Source organism: Eurypyga helias, unplaced genomic scaffold, assembly GCF_000690775.1.
Source record: "Eurypyga helias isolate BGI_N326 unplaced genomic scaffold, ASM69077v1 scaffold2614, whole genome shotgun sequence".
Classification (NCBI taxonomy): Eukaryota; Metazoa; Chordata; class Aves; order Eurypygiformes; family Eurypygidae; genus Eurypyga; species Eurypyga helias.
This window is the reverse complement of record NW_010244132.1, coordinates 54,289-69,764: the sequence shown is the minus strand read 5'-3', so window position 1 is coordinate 69,764 and position 15,476 is coordinate 54,289. Positions and strand designations below refer to the sequence as shown.

The 15,476-nt window shown below is 48.5% G+C and overlaps 1 protein-coding gene across 1 annotated transcript; it reads left to right on the top strand.

Annotated features, from left to right (window-relative positions):
• The first annotated feature begins 3,193 nt into the window (after positions 1 to 3,193).
• On the top strand, positions 3,194 to 7,372 carry EFCAB9 (EF-hand calcium binding domain 9). Its single transcript, XM_010149627.1, is given in 4 exon segments — positions 3,194 to 3,329; positions 4,477 to 4,625; positions 5,528 to 5,704; positions 7,253 to 7,372. Coding segments are annotated over 4 exon segments (582 nt in total).
• Positions 7,373 to 15,476: the final 8,104 nt, after the last annotated feature.

Sequence of the window (15,476 nt, the reverse complement as noted above, 5' to 3'; positions counted from 1 at the left end):
AAACACGAGTATTTAAACGCACACACAGTAGGAGGAATCGAGCGTCTCGGCACCACCCGCCACGAATTTGTTTCAGAGCAGATGTGACCCGACCCGTGTCAAGTGCGAAGGTTTGCATCCTCTGCCTGGCCAAACTTCAAATCCTCTAAAAAAACCCACTTGAAATGAAGCATTAAATGGGGCCATCTAGGGGAAATGCCCGGAGGTGCAGCCGTGCCTCGCAGTACCCGTTTTTAACGGGGCTGACACCGGGCGATGCCAGCGCCGCGCATCCCCGCGCGTCCGGGTTGCCCCGGGAGACGCGAACACGGCGGAGGTACGGGAGGGATGCGGTGTGTCACGCACAGGCTTTGAGAGCACCTGGGCTTGGCGATTTGTCCTTAGTTCCCTGATACGTCATACCCAGGAGCACAGGGACCGACCGTCGCCTCTCCTTCTCTTGGCTGTCAAGAAAAAAATAGGTTTATTCTGGTATGATCAGCCCTCATATTTCTATTGGGAATTTACCGATACTGATGCTGGAAATGCGATTTAAAAATGCCAGTTCCTGGAAATTTGTAGCTGTACGAGAATTTCAGCTGCTTTTTTGGAAGAAAGTTTCATGTTCCCCTATTACTTCCCCTTCTTCCCACTGAGTTGTAGGAAAACCAAGCTGAAAATGCAACCCCAGTGTATCCCTGAAACAGAAAGAAACTGAAAATAATTGAGCACTTTTTTTTCCACCTAACTTCATGGGCTTTGGGTCTGAGCCGATGCAATGTGTGGATCCAGCAGTACTGGTATAAGAACAGAACAGAACAGAGTCAAAACAACTACTTTCAAAATTTCAAAAATACTTTTAATCTCAAATTTTTCAGTGTTTTAGCTTCTTTCTAAGTTATCATTCTAATTAACAGCGTTTTTACTTTATTTTACTGGGGGGACTTGGGCATTGTACACAACCATAGGAACATTGCTTGGATGGGAACCCCAGAGATCACCTAGCCCAGCTTCCCGCGTGGAGCAGGAGTGTGTCCAGCACTGGAGCAGGTCAGACAGCAATCTGTGCGGCTCTGACTTGAAAAATCTTCTGGATGGAGCAGAAATTACCTCCCTGGGTTGCCTGATCCAGGGTGCATCATGATCCTGGGGGAGGATTTTTCCTGCTATCCCACTGGGCCTCCCAAGCAGCCACTTGTGGTCATTGCCCCTTGTTCTGTCATCAGCCTCCCTGGTAAGTGTTTGACACTGTGTGCTGCTTTTGGCTGGGATAGAGTTAATTTTCTTCACAGTAGCTGGTACAGGGCTGTGTTTTGGATTTGTGTTGGAAACAGTGTTGATAACACAGGGGTGTTTTCATTATTGCTGAGCAGTGCTGACACATAGTCAAGGTGCACAAGGAGTTGGGAGGGGACACAGCCAGGACAGCTGACCCCAACTGACCAAAGGGACATTCCATACCATATGGCATCATGCTCAGCATATAAAGCCGAGGGAGGAAGGAGGAGAGAGGAGGCGTTCTGACAGATGGCATTTGTCTTCCCAAGTCACCGTTACGCTGATGGAGCCCTGTTTTCCGGGGGATGGCTGAACATCAAGCTGCCCATGGGAAGTGGTGATTTAATTCCTTGTTTTGCTTTGCTGACATGCACAACTTTTGCTTTACCTGTTAAACTGTCTTTATCCCACCCCATGATTCTCTCCCCCATCCCACTGGGGTGAGTGAGTGAGCGTCTGTGTGGTGCTTAGTTGCTGGCTGGAGTTAAACCATGACACTCCATCATCTTTGTAATTGCTCCTACAAGAGCTGTGGGCAGTTAATGGAGATATTTGTCCTTATCAGATGCTGTAAAGGTATGGAATCCAAGATAAATCCCATGCCAAAGGGCTTGCAGTGTAGGTAGATGCCCTGTAGATTGTCTGAGGGTAGGCTGATCAGATCGGAGCTCAGAGAGGTGATTTCTTTGCTGGCATAAATTTAGCAAACTCAAGTTATGCCTTCAAAAGTCTCTGAGAAACTGATTTAGCACAGCATTTGAGGGCTGTGGCATTTTTTATCCAGTGTTTGATACCCTATAACCAGGTTTGCTGTCTCTTGGCTCCACAGTCAAAGGGAATCAGCCATTTGAATTCTTTCCACCCGTTTCTTGCAGAAAGCTCACAGGTGTCAAACCACGTCAGCGAACAGGTTAATTATGCATTGATGAATTACTGCTTCTTACTGTTCTCAAGTGATAAATAAGAGAATATGAACTCCAGAAATGCAAAAAACTTTGCAAATCTCCCCAAAGCTCCTGGGACACTCCCCCCCCCGCCCCCCTGATCTACGGACAGTTGTGAACATCACCACTGCAATAACCGCGACCGCTCAGAGTCAGCGCAGTCCTCAGCAGCACGCGTTAGCAGAGCTGAGCTCCCGCTCAGCGTTACAGCCCAAGGAGAAGAAACTGCTGACCTGGCGGCAACACTACATACAGCTCCACGTTTTAAATGCTGGGTTACACAGAGGGTCTGTCGACCACAGTAAGCCAGTGGAATTTCATTTTATTAATATTATTCCTGATACAGGTTAGGGGTAAGGAACAAAGAACGCTTTAAATGGGTATTGCTGTGCTGGATTGGACTCGTTCTGGGTTGGAAGAGGAACGGGTGATAAACACTTTATATAAATACAAGAGTGGTTCAGCTTCCTAACAGCTAATGGGAATGAGAAATTGGGCACTGGAAAGCAGCCATCTCTGAGCTATAGCTCTCAGACATGCTGCACAGGGCACTGTCAGGTGCTGGAGACTAGACACATCAAAGCCCTGGCTGAGAGGCTGAGAGGCAAAGCCCTGCAGTGGCTGCTACACAGGACCTCCTCAGCATGGACCAAGAGTCTTTGGGGTACCACTTCTCTGAGGTTGAGATTTGCATCACAGTCTAAAATAAATCCTCAAGTCTGTGTTACCTTGCACAGTTTAATCAGATTTAATGCTCTTGGGCATTGTAAGAATAATTTCTGTCACTCGATTTTAGTACAAATTACCCTTTAATGCTGATTGGAAGGGGTGTCTTTGCCTCCACGTCCGAGGGAAGTTCTTGAAAATGTGGAAAAAGCATTGAAGTCGTGGGACAGAGGCTGCGTCTGGTTCTAGGGCAGGAATTTTCCTTCTGTGAGGGGTCATTGCCATGGTGCTAATTCTGTTTTGCTGATCTTCCACAGCCAACCGAGATGAAGCTGAAATCTGGGTGTTTTCTGCAGCATCTGCATTTCAGTGAAGGGTACTGCTTGTTGTCAGTAAGAAATATTGCAGCACTGGCAGAGTATTCCCAGCTCCTGGATGCTCATGGAAAGAACTACCTGAACAGTAAGTACTTCTAAAAATGAGATTGGCATTAATGCTCTAAAATGACAGGCCCTGTGTAATGTTTTGAAAAGAGATGCACAGAATGCTGCATCGCTTCGGATTTAAACCCAGCGATCGCAGACATTACAAATACTGCACTTCAGCTGTTACAACAAATGCAGCACTCTGTAATACTAATGAACTAGCAGCTTGGTTAACACAAGTGCTTGGCGATAGCCCAGAAAGCTTTCAGATACTATCACCATGTCCTCCCTGCTCTATCCCGCCCCAGCTGCTCTGGAAGCTGCTCTGGAAGCTGCCATGACCTGGCTACTCCTGCATTGGCTTCAGAAATGTGTTGGCTCAGGGGACCATGCAGAGACACCAAGATGCATTTTCAGCATCTGCCTTTCCCCTTCCCCCTTCCATTGCCTCCTTCCCTGTTTGTGAGACAGAAAAAGGTCCAAGAGCCTACGAAACCTGTTTGATTTTACGGTATGATCGTCCTCTGCACTCCAGCAGCTTGCAAAGCCACAGGCTTGCCAGTCCTGTACAAATATGATAACCAGGTCCTGGCACAACCAGCAGACAACTAACAGAGCAAAAACCCAGGCCAGCCATAAAGCAGACCTTTACAGCTGTGCAAGCAAGATGCCAAGAACCCAGGGCAAGAGGGGTTTCTGGATCACTGAAGCTAATTCCTCGGTATTGCAGCAACCTCATCATGTAATCCTTTCCACCGACCAGCCGTGCTCCCTCTCAGAAAGCAGGTGGGTTCCTTGCCAAAAGTGTCCTCCACATAAGGCTGTTTGCAACCTCCCCTCTGCTGGTTTGCAGCTTCCCCACCTCCGGCCCGCAGTCCGTCGGTCTATTCCCATGTTTCTGGTTTTGTTGGAAAAGTCCTTTTTTCCCCCAGGGGTGGGGTAGACAGGCAATTACGAGCACTTCAGCATCGCCTTCTGTGCAGGAATCACATATGCCCCTTTCATAAATCAGGCCATCTTATTAACGCTGTTCCATCCATTCTGAACAGTCTCTTGTCTGCTACTGTGTTTTAATTGCCTGTGCAACCTGTCTGGGAGCAGTGAGCATTTAAAATAAAATAAATCCTGCTAATTATTGCTCTCAGCTTTGTGCAGAGGATGCCTGAGAGCTCACTGTTTTCCAGTTCTGCAGTTTCATTGCTTTCTCTGTTATGTGACCGACGTGAATAAGGACCAGATCATGCTGCTCTTCAACTTCCTGGACCGAAATAGGATGGGGAGGATTTGCTTTACTGAGTTCCACATGATGGCATGCATCCTCCTGCCCTATGAGGTGTGTACCCCACGGGTTCTGGAGTTGGCACAGGGACATCTTCACCATCCGACGCCCACATACAGGGAATCCGCTCACCGGAGCTGGTCCTTGCTCATGGCACACAAGGGATGGAGAGGGTCCCTGGGTCTATGCTGCTGCATAGGAAAGGAAAGCAGGGAAATGAACCGTCCCTCTGTTAATACCAACCTTGCTCCCCTGGGATAAACCCACCCCTGAACCTGTTGCATGGCAGGAACCAACTAAACACTCCTCCCAGCTCAGGCTGTCCACCTTGGCAAGGAGCTCTCCAAGAAACAAGCCCTTGGCTGTGGCTGCCTGTGGGGAAGAGAGCCAAGCATCTCTTCATCCATCGGTTCGGGTAGGTGCAGCACATGCTGATGCCCTTCCCAGCCCTCCCCAGCACTGCCCACTCCAGGGGCTATGGAGAGACAGGTGCCTTTGCAGGGACGAGCAGCAAGGAGAGAAGGGAGAGGGGTGGTAAAACCGGTGTCACCTGCTCTTGGACATGTCCTGCAGCTCCACTCTGCACCAGGCACCTGGCTGAGGGGCAGCACCTGGGGCTGCTGCCCATGGGCCGCGGGAAGGAAGGAGAGGAGCCAACCGTGGGACGTACTGCTGCTCATGGGAGCAATGGGAAAGGACCTCGCAGGGCAGCCTTGGAGCTTGGCTGGCTGTCGGTAGCTCTCCCCAGCACAGCCCAAACCCAGCCGGCTACAGCCGGGTGCTCCCGCATGGCTCCGTGGCAGGAAGCACCAGGATTTTGGTATTTCCTTCGGGCGCGACTAGCAGGAGGTCACCTTTATTCTCTGGACACAGCATGGTTGGTATTCCACGCATTCTTTCCAAGCAGGAAATCAGTGCTTATCATCTGTTTTTTAAACCTTTCTGCCCCAAAACAGAACCACCTTGAAAAGCAGCTCATCTACCGCCACCCGGGACCTGCCTTTCAACCGCGGGACGTAAATGGGGACAATATGACTAACTTTAACAAGTTTGAAGCCACAAGGTTTCTCTTCAACATCCAGAAAGAATAACTTAAGCAGATATTCAAAGATTTTGATATTTCTGGAGATGAGATAAAATTAGATAAATTACAGTCCAAAGAGAAATGAAAATGCCCCTAAATTCAAAATTAATCTTTGGGATTCTCACTCAAGCCACAGTTTTCCTGTTGACTTCAGGAGCAAGTCTTTGATGACTTAGAGCACAGTCTGAGTTTAAAATATTTTAACAGGAAGATAGTAACAGGACGAAATAATTTTTGGGGGTAAACCAGGCATATTCCCCTGTCTGAGGAGACTCCAATGGGAAGAGATGGGCAGGACTAGCAGAAGTGCCTTTATTTAAGCCATTTTTTTCTGAGTTCACGTGTGACTTCTCATTATTTTCCAAGCTCCCTGCAGTCCATTCTCAGAGCTGCTGGCCAGGGGGTGCCTTGGCAGGGTACACTGGCTTACACCTGGCTCCTTCTAGAAACACAAGTGCTGTACCTTGGCTTCTGCCTGTGCCAGAAGCAGTCATGGAGATGCTGGTGCTAGACACAAGCCCCAGGCGAAGCTCTCTGTCCTTTATAGATCCTTCATTCTGACCTTACACCAGCTCTACGTTCCGAGGGGAGGCCGTAAGGATCTCGCCTATCCCGTGGTGGGGAGCAGCTTCCTGCAGCCAGAAAGGGAACAAAGCCAGTAACAGCACTTCCCCTCCAGCCCTGCATTTACAGCCCTCCTCAGGGAGGGGCGCGCAACCATCCCTTGCCAATTTGCTTTTGCCACCAGCTCACCTTAGTCCCTGCCTGGTGGCCTGTGCCCTTTCAAGCCCACCCTGCTCTGAAGTACTCGGGCTGATGAGCACCTGCAGCTACGCTGGTAGGGAACGAGGCATTAAGAGACTGTAGACATCACTTATCCCTGTCACAGCATCACACCATCCTCATGACTTCAGCATCTCAGCGAGATCCAGGAGCAAGACAGCCATTACTAACCAAGGGAGACCCCTTCTCTTTGTCCTCCCGTCTGCTGCTAGGTTCTGGGGTTACTGTTTTTATTGGTAATTCTCCTCCTCTACGTTCCACTGCCAGCATCCTGTTCAATCACTTGTGGCGGGCAGTTCCATCTCTGTAAGCCCTGCAGGGCTTGCAGCCTGTTTCCTGCGTGGTTTAGCAGCGCAGCAAGGTATCAAAGTCCTGCTCGAGGTGTGCGGATAGTTCTCTAATGCCCTCAGAGAAGTTTCCTGGAATAAGCTCTTTCAGCCCCAAGATCCCGCCCTTTCATCTCGGGGCTGCCTGATTAAAAGGCCACTTAAAGCAGGGGCAGCATGGCTGTGACACGGCCGCGAAGGCACCCCACTCCCCCCAACACCGTAACTCCAGCTGTTACGAATCACTCCAGCATCTGCAAGTCATTACGAACGGTAGGGAAACAGCCACGGGCCAGGGAGGTGCCCTGTTAGCCTGTGACATGTTCAGGACGAGCCAGAGGCAATCAGTTCAAACTGATTTCTCCTGAGTCAGTTGGGAAACTAGGGCACGTTGGAGAAGGGGACGAGCACCTGGGCTCAGGGTCTTTCTCTGAAATAACCTTATATTGGGCAAGGCTGCCTTGCTAAGCTAGGGATCCTCTCCAAACCAGCCACTGAACTACAGGGAATTCAAGACGTTTGCAGTCTTCTGTATCAACAAACAACAAAACGAGGAAGGGGCTCATGAGCAGGCTCCCAGCAGGATCAGCGAGCTCCTCACAGCCTGAGCAAGAACCTGCACCCAGCTGGGAGTAACGCGGCCTCACTTCTCCGTCCCCCAGGCCCTGCTTACAACTGCCAGATCCACGTACTGAACCTGTACGAAGTGAATAAATCCAAGTGCTGCAGTGAAGCAAATGCCTGTTGCGTTTTCTGTGGGATGTTGCTGCTGCTCTGCACCAGAGACGGGTCCGAGGAGGAGGAAGGGCTGATGCAACTTGGACTTCAGACTCGTGTCTCACTACTCTCCCTGGGGTGAAGCCTGATGTCAGTGTTACCTACGTGCAATAGGTGTCTTTTGGGATTTTAGAGACAACCTCTTCCTGTGCCCTGCGTTACTCGCTGTTTTTCCACCTTCAGACGCACTCGAAGCCAGGCCGGTTTGAACTGGGCAGACTGGTCTCTCCAACGCCGAGCCACTCACGCTTCCCGCTCCCCTCCCGCCTGCTCTGCATCCCCCTGCGCACTCTGGGCTCCGCAGCTCCCTGCGTCCCTGCTGCTGCACTCCCGAGGAACAGCCCAACGACATGAAAATGTTTGCTTTGTTAACGAAACCACCTAATTAAGTCCATGTGGAGAGAAAGCAGGAGAGGCAGTTTAGTTTCTCTTGGTAAATATTGACTGTTTCCCCTTAGGGCACAGCACTCCAGCAAATCCATACTCCCTCCTCTCACCTTACAGGGCATCAGACCATTGCACCTCCTCCAAACTCGCTGCCATCAGAAAGCTTCCTTAATGAAGCAGCATGGCTACAGCATAAGGGACTAATTAGAATAGAAAATTCCAGTCTCCAAGCACCGCCACCGACCTCCCACGAAGTGAAGTTTCGGCACGCCTGTAAGGCAGCATCCCACCTCCCGGACCTTTGCAACCGCTCTGAGTCCAGAGAAAATAAACTAAAGAGCTGAAATCCCAACTTTATGGGATTATTGAGAGAAAGACAGAACACAACCAACCACTCCTTGCAGAGCTCAGTGCCTTTTCCGTAAGTTACCTTGATATTTTTAGGCCAGATTTGGTGGGACCAGCCACTCCCAGCTGTCAGCCAGATGCTCCCTACAGCCTCCGGAGACTCCAGTTTCTGCACGGATCGGGGCTGTCAGCCCAGCCTAAGAAGCAGCAAAACTGGGATGACAGTTAAGGATCGTTTCCCTTAGTGCTGTCTTTGAAGCCCAGTGCCAGGCATTAACCCAGCAGTGATCCACAGGAGCACAGATGGATCGGGATGGGCACGTGAGCCGAACCATTAGCCAACAGCGTTTGGGATGGGGCCAGGAGCAGGGGGTCAACATTCGCCATAGGGCAGAACCCCCATGCTAGTTGTAGCACTTTATGCAGCACCACGTAGCGAGATGCAGGTCAATGAAACGTAAATCCAGGCACAATACAAACATTACATGTTAATTAGGAATAGAAACATGATTATCTATACAACACAGCTCTATAAATCATACGTGTCTTCTACCCTGAGCTCGCATGGTGTGGGGGCGAGGCAGCACTTGATTTCACTGCTCGCAGCAGTGACTGAGAAAATTTCAGCTCTTGCGCACTTCTGAGCTAGAATCCACGGCCTTTTGGGGTCTTGCTTCGGTCACCAGCCAGCTCAGAGCGCCCCAGCTCCTTTCCCATGGGAAAACCTGCTGGAGCTGCACGCTCGGCTAGGAGACGGGCACAGGAAGATCCCACGCGGTTCACTCCGGGTGCGTGAGGAGATCAGCTCTGAGAACATCTCTGTCCGTGCTGGGGGAGGTGGAAGCGTCGTCGTCTCGTGGGCCAGGACCAACGGCCACAAGCAAGCCTTTGCACCTGTTGTTTCACACGTGAATACACAGACGTGCACACAGAAAGGAATAGGTGTGTATCTATATAAAAGGCATTATATATACTCACACATATAAAAAGAATGCAGGTCTATGTGGGAAGAAGTTCCAGGAAAATCACATGCTTGTCTATTTCATAACGCACCTCATAAATTCTACCAGGAAATTGTCCTAAGTTAAAGAAAAATATAAATTGAAATGTTTAGCTGTGATAACATTAGACCAATGGGGCCTACAAAGAAATTACTCACACTCCTCTGATGCACTGGGTAGTTAATCAAGACTATAAAAGTGGTGACCTGAATTAAGACAACGTGTCAGTAAATGTAATTATAGGCCAATTACCCAGATCCATTATTTTGCAGTGTTCACCAAGGAGCCAGAGGCACATCTGACGGCGGCAGGAGCCGGGCACAGAGGAGGTTCCCGCTGGATGTCTGAGCGCAGCTCCAGGCCCTGCATTCTCCCCGGATTGCACACTTCATTTGCAAGATAAAACGTTGTCACACACCAAAATTATTACCAAAACGTGTCTCTAGGGCATCAGACAGGTAATGAAACAGTTGTTGAGCTCCAGCTCGGAATGAAAAGCCCTACTGAAGAAATTTAAAAAGAAAAACAACACTGAGTTTATTTCTTAAGGCATGGCATTCCCAGGATTACTTTTATTGTTTAAATGCGGGGGAAAAAAGTTTCGCTGTTTTAAATACAGGAAATTTTGTACAGCATTTCCAAATAGGAGTTCATGACGGTTTGCTCTCGATGGCAAGAGATCTTCCCTAGGTTAAAAAAACATAAATCACATAACTGAACAGTCTAACGACAACCTGCTTGTGCTCTGCAGTTCATCAAAAATACGTGCACAGACTATTGCGATATGGCAACCAAGAAACTGAGGTACAACATAAAAACCACAGGATGCATTTTAAAAGTTACCTGATGTTCACAGCATCTTTATATTGGCCTAGAGTTCTTCACGGACCGAAGGAGCCGGGGAGAGGAAAGAAGTTAAAATCACGTTTTACACAACTGGTATATTTGATTCTAAAAGACGTTATAAAAATGGTCACGTTGCTGGAATCCCCTCACCCTCGTTTCCCTGCGTGTTGGAGCCGTGTGTTTCCCGTGTCAGCACCAAGTCTAGCACCGCATCCTGCGTAATTCCAATGCCCGTCACACGGCACACACACAAACAAACCGCGTACAAAAAAGTTTACCATAAAAATGAAGATATTTATTCAAGAAGTACAAATCTGATGGTACCAGCCATCTTTGAAAGCCATTACCATGAGGCAGAGAGGACACAAACCGAAGTCTCTTGCTCAGAGCATATGAAAGCCAAGTGTCGTACAAATCGCCAGCTAACGCAGTCGTTCCAATCATTGCTCAAAAGCCACCTCCCCTTTTTACACATTCCCTGGACTTAAGAGAGGCACAAATAGGGTTTTTAACACGAGACCAGTTAGTAATTTTAATAAAGCCATCAGCTAAAATTTGCGGGTTTTTAAAAATTTCCTTGAATTGTCTCCAGCCTTTGACTGGATTCAAATTTCCTAAAGAAAAAAAAGGGATTTGGGAACAAGCAGGTGCAGAATTTTTTGGAGCTCAAGATGAACTGAAAGTTTTAAGGCAGGAGTCAGGATTTTAAGTTCTCTATTTGCCCCATGGCTCTGATCGAATGGTCTTAATCTGTAAAATATACAAGTACAGAGTTCTGCCAGATAAATACCCAACAAGTGGTCCTGCTTGGAGAGCAGGAACATACTTTTTCATGGAGAGTCCAGTGGACACGTTTATTAAAAGTCTCAGAGTCCACAGTAAGAAGCCCGTTGGTTAAAACATCCCATCTTCCAAGTATCTGACTTTTGTAGGCGCAGTGGCACGGCTCTCCCTTGGAAGGAGAGCTATAGCTCCATCTCCCACGAACAAGAGCGACACACACACGGCTACGGGGCATCTAAGCGGATGAAATATGGAAGAGGAGAGCCATTTGCAGAACAGAGCAATCAAAAACACTTTATGGAAAGGAGAAGTCTTAAAGCAGGCGGGCTTGTATATACAGTCCTTAACCAACAGAAGTGTTTGTCGCTGCAGATACAAGAGCAGGACATTCATCTTCCTCGGGAGAAGACAGGAGCAGGGTTGCTGGAAAGTTTAACTCAAAGGCGTCCTAGATGAGTTAACTTACAAGGCAGACCACCAACATCTAGTGGGTTTGAAGCACATTTTTTCTTTTTTCCAAGACAGTTTGCAAAACATAGGAAGCTCATCCCCCGCCCTCCCTCCCCCAGGCAAGTTTTCAAAACCGCCTTTCTCAAATACCTCTACATCCTACTCCTAGAGAGCACAGGCTGTCCAAGAGCTGCCAGCCTTCATCCAGGAGGGAGTCAGAATTACAGGGGAAGTGGTGAAGGGCAAAGAGAAAAAAAGCCCCTTTTTCTAACAGAGACTACTTTCATTTCAACATAACGGGATCTGGGCAGCGCAGTGAAAAAGCCAACAGAAAACCTCTCCCCCCACCCCCCCCCAAATGTAAACATTCTCTGCATAAGGTGCAGGGTCTTGGATGTATTTACAGTGACATAGAAAAGAGTTTGTAAAATACAGATCAAGAGTCAGAAATGTAGCTACCACTTACGCCGCTGAAGAAGATAGAAATGGAGAGACGTACAGCATTCCACTCGTCAACACTTACACAGCGAAAACGCTTCCAAAACCCCATGGCTAAAAGCATCCCACCATTGGAACAAACTCCAATTTGTTTCTCTAGTTTTAAAAAAGTTTGTACATTATTTACTAACAATGGATACATGTGCAGAAGCATGTCGTACTACAGCGACGCTTTATCCATCAGCCATCTGCTTTACCAACGGTTTTGCACATCGCCACGCGTTGCCTTGTTGCTCCAATGGACTCCCCCTGTCCTCTCCTCTCCTCCCCAGAGCAACTTGGGAACTTCCTGTGAGCGGCAAGGAGGGGCTGGGGTTCTGTTTGGTTGCTCCTGGGGTGAGGGTTATTTCTGCTGTTGTGACTTCTACTTTTTGCATTGGGGGGTCTATTAAAAAACCCAACTTATCACACTGCTGACTCGCATCACTTGGTTTTCCAAAATATTTCCCAGATCCAGAGAAGCAAAGACTTCCAGGAAACTGAAAGTTCTTGCAGTGCAGATACTCCATGCTGTTCTCTGCAGACACCAATAAACGGTGACGCACAGAGTCCAGGTAGTCCATGAAACGTCTGGGAGCAGCTGTCACTAGGCTGTGGAAGACGACCCCGAGCATCCTCCTGTGGCACACCGAGCCACATCCCTACAGCACCTGCGGCTCCTCGGGAGCTCCCCTGCCCCAACAGACTACGTGTGTTCATGCCTCTCTGCCCTTCAAGCTGTTCAGGAGTGTGGACTTTCACTAGGTGTTTACTTCTGCATCAGGCAGAAGCAACAATGAAGAGTACAAAAACCTGAATCATGTCAAACAGACCTTTTGCTAAAAGGAAAAAAAAATGTTACCTATGGCATCAGTTCATAGCCAGAGCTATAACACAAAGGGCTGAAGGGACGAACAAACAGAAACCACATCCTATTACACCTCACTGTAGGTACTTGGCATTGCAGTTCACAGCTGCCTGTGTTGAAAAACCTGTTGCATTACTCCAGCGATGCCCAAGCAGCACGTGGTGCGGTGCGGCGCGGGGCAGCACACCAACTGTCGTGCCAAAACCCAGCCCTGCAGCGCCCAGACATTGCCCATGCTGCCAAGCGAGACGCGTGCACCAGGACACTCACGGCCCTGCCAGCTGAACAGGGGCTCGGGACTGTGTCAGCGTCACGTCAGCCATGCCCTAGGCTGCTCCGCTACTGAACAGGGCAGTCGCCCTCCTGCAGGGACCCGCACGAGCCCCAGGGCAGCCCAGCCTGGTTTCCCGCGCTGGCATCTGCACCACAGACCATCTCGTCGGACACAGACAAGGCATTTCAGAGACAGAAATGGCTCTTCTCTCAGTGTACACTGCAACCTCTAGTTATATACGTGGGATATGTCACTCAACACGCTGTATGCTCTATGCCTTCATTACTATTTGAATAGATATGTATTTTGAAACTTAGAATTCTTTCCTAATACAAATCCTGTAAAATTTGTTTCCAGCAGCACATGTGCTTAGCACATCTGCCACTTCATACACAACAGGCTGGAAAATCTTCACTTGCACCTGTAAAACCATTTTACCGTTGTGGGTTTTTTTCCAGTTCTAGATACGTGTTTAAAGGGAGAGGAGCGGGGGAAGGCTGTTGGAGAAGAGAGTATTTCAGGAACCAGTTCTCTGTTCTACTCAAAGCCCACTCAGGACATGGCCTTCAGATCATCACCCTGCTCCCTACCACAACAGCAATTAATATAAAACATGGTTAGCTATTACAGCATAATAAAACCGACCCTTTTCCAACTAAGAGGGTGGAAAGGGAAGGAAGGAGCTCTCCCAGACCCTACACGCTGTAATCTCAAAAACAGTACATGGCAACGACTGCCTGAATGGAAAAAAAAAATCAACAAAATATATCCTACAAAAAAAAAGAAAAAAGTAGTGTTTTAGTGTTCACAGTTACAGAACTGTCACCCTGGTTTGCTCCTCCTTACTCTATCAGGATTTCCCCCCTTACAGAAGGGACTACAAGGAAATGACATCGTAAAGGCCATTTATACAGAGATGTAAGTTATGCCTTACAAGTAGTGTTTTCCTGGCAGGAAACCATCCTTTGCCCAGCGAAAATTCCAGAGACTTTTGAGCTTTTTATGTATCAAATGTTTTTCGTCTCTGGAATGCAAAAGATCTGGATGTAAAAACCCAGTATAGTAAACCATATTTGCCTTAAAAAAACGCGACAATAGAAAACATTTTGTTATAGATTAGTATTTGTCAGCTTTGATTTCATCTCTAAAAAGAAAAAAAGACAACCAAGTCACTTTGGTGTTTATGAGAACAGGGAACTAATTTTCCTTTACAGAGCTCTGCCACTGCACTTCAGTCCTCCTGTACCAAACCGCGGCTAAAGGAGCCGTCAGAAATCTATAAGCTTACTGCAACATAGGAACCAAAAAGAAAGCTGGTTTTATTTGGGGTAGGGTGGGAAATGCATCTAAAATGTGCATCTGTTTTCCAACCATCAATGTAAATTCTGCGCCTGCTTCCACTTGCTGGGAAAGACTCGTGCTATTGCACAAGCGACCTCTGCTCATTCCAGCTGACGGAGCAAGAACTCCCTTCCAGTCTGAGTTCTGTGGAATTAATGAAGGAGCAAAAGTAACAAGTTTAAAATTGTCAGTGTAACCCACCAGTTTCACTAGCAGACGAGAGAGAGCTGGGACAACTGTAGCTTCAGACCACTGATTCAGAGATGGAAGACAGAAACCAATAAAAATATGCTATTCGTACCTGAATAGCACATTTGACGTTGGAAGAAGTGAAGTCATTTCGGTGATGGGTGAAAGAACAAGTAAACTAGAAATGATGCTTAAAAGGAACAGGGCATTTGATCTCATCCAAAGGCATTACCAGACAGGGGGGCAGAGAGCATCTCTAATAAGGGAGCACGCAATCCGATTCCCCCAGCAAATCTGCGCCCCAAAATAGGCTCCGATTCAGGTTTTTGAGACTACAAAAGGATCCATCATTAGCCGAAAGGGCTTCTCTTACATTCTAAGGGAAAGCACTGTCTGGGCCGTGGGTGCATGTTGGTGAGGATCCCTCCAGCTGGCCTGGCTGGAGACTCACCAGGGCTAGAAGACTGGCTGCTGCTTCAAACGACGCTCACAGGAACAGCCGAAAACCGCGTGCTGTCCTCTCCTCCTTACCATCGGCCATACCTAGGAACTAGCGAGCAGGGGAAGCTGCAATCCGCTGCAGCCCGGCGTAATCGCAGTTTAACCCGGACCTGTTACGCCGGTGCCATCTGACAGAGGTGACGCACCCAGCGCTGAAGCACAGACCGGCGCATCACACCCCGTAGCCAGCCCCATCTAAGCTTGTTTTAATGATCCGCTTGCCATCCTGGAATTCAGCAGGCCCTGGTCAGCCAGTAAACTTCAGGCCGAGTCAGTCTTGTAGCAAGTGAGTTTACAGTACAGTACGTGAGAGTATACATTGACTAAGTTATTGCCTAAGGCTCCGGCGGGCGGCGTTCCCGGCTCGGGAGCCAGCAATGGCACAGGACTACGTTGCCATCTTGGAATGTACAACTGCTTGGTCTGAGCATCACCAGGAGTGCGGGAGGGAGACCGAGCGCACAGCCCAG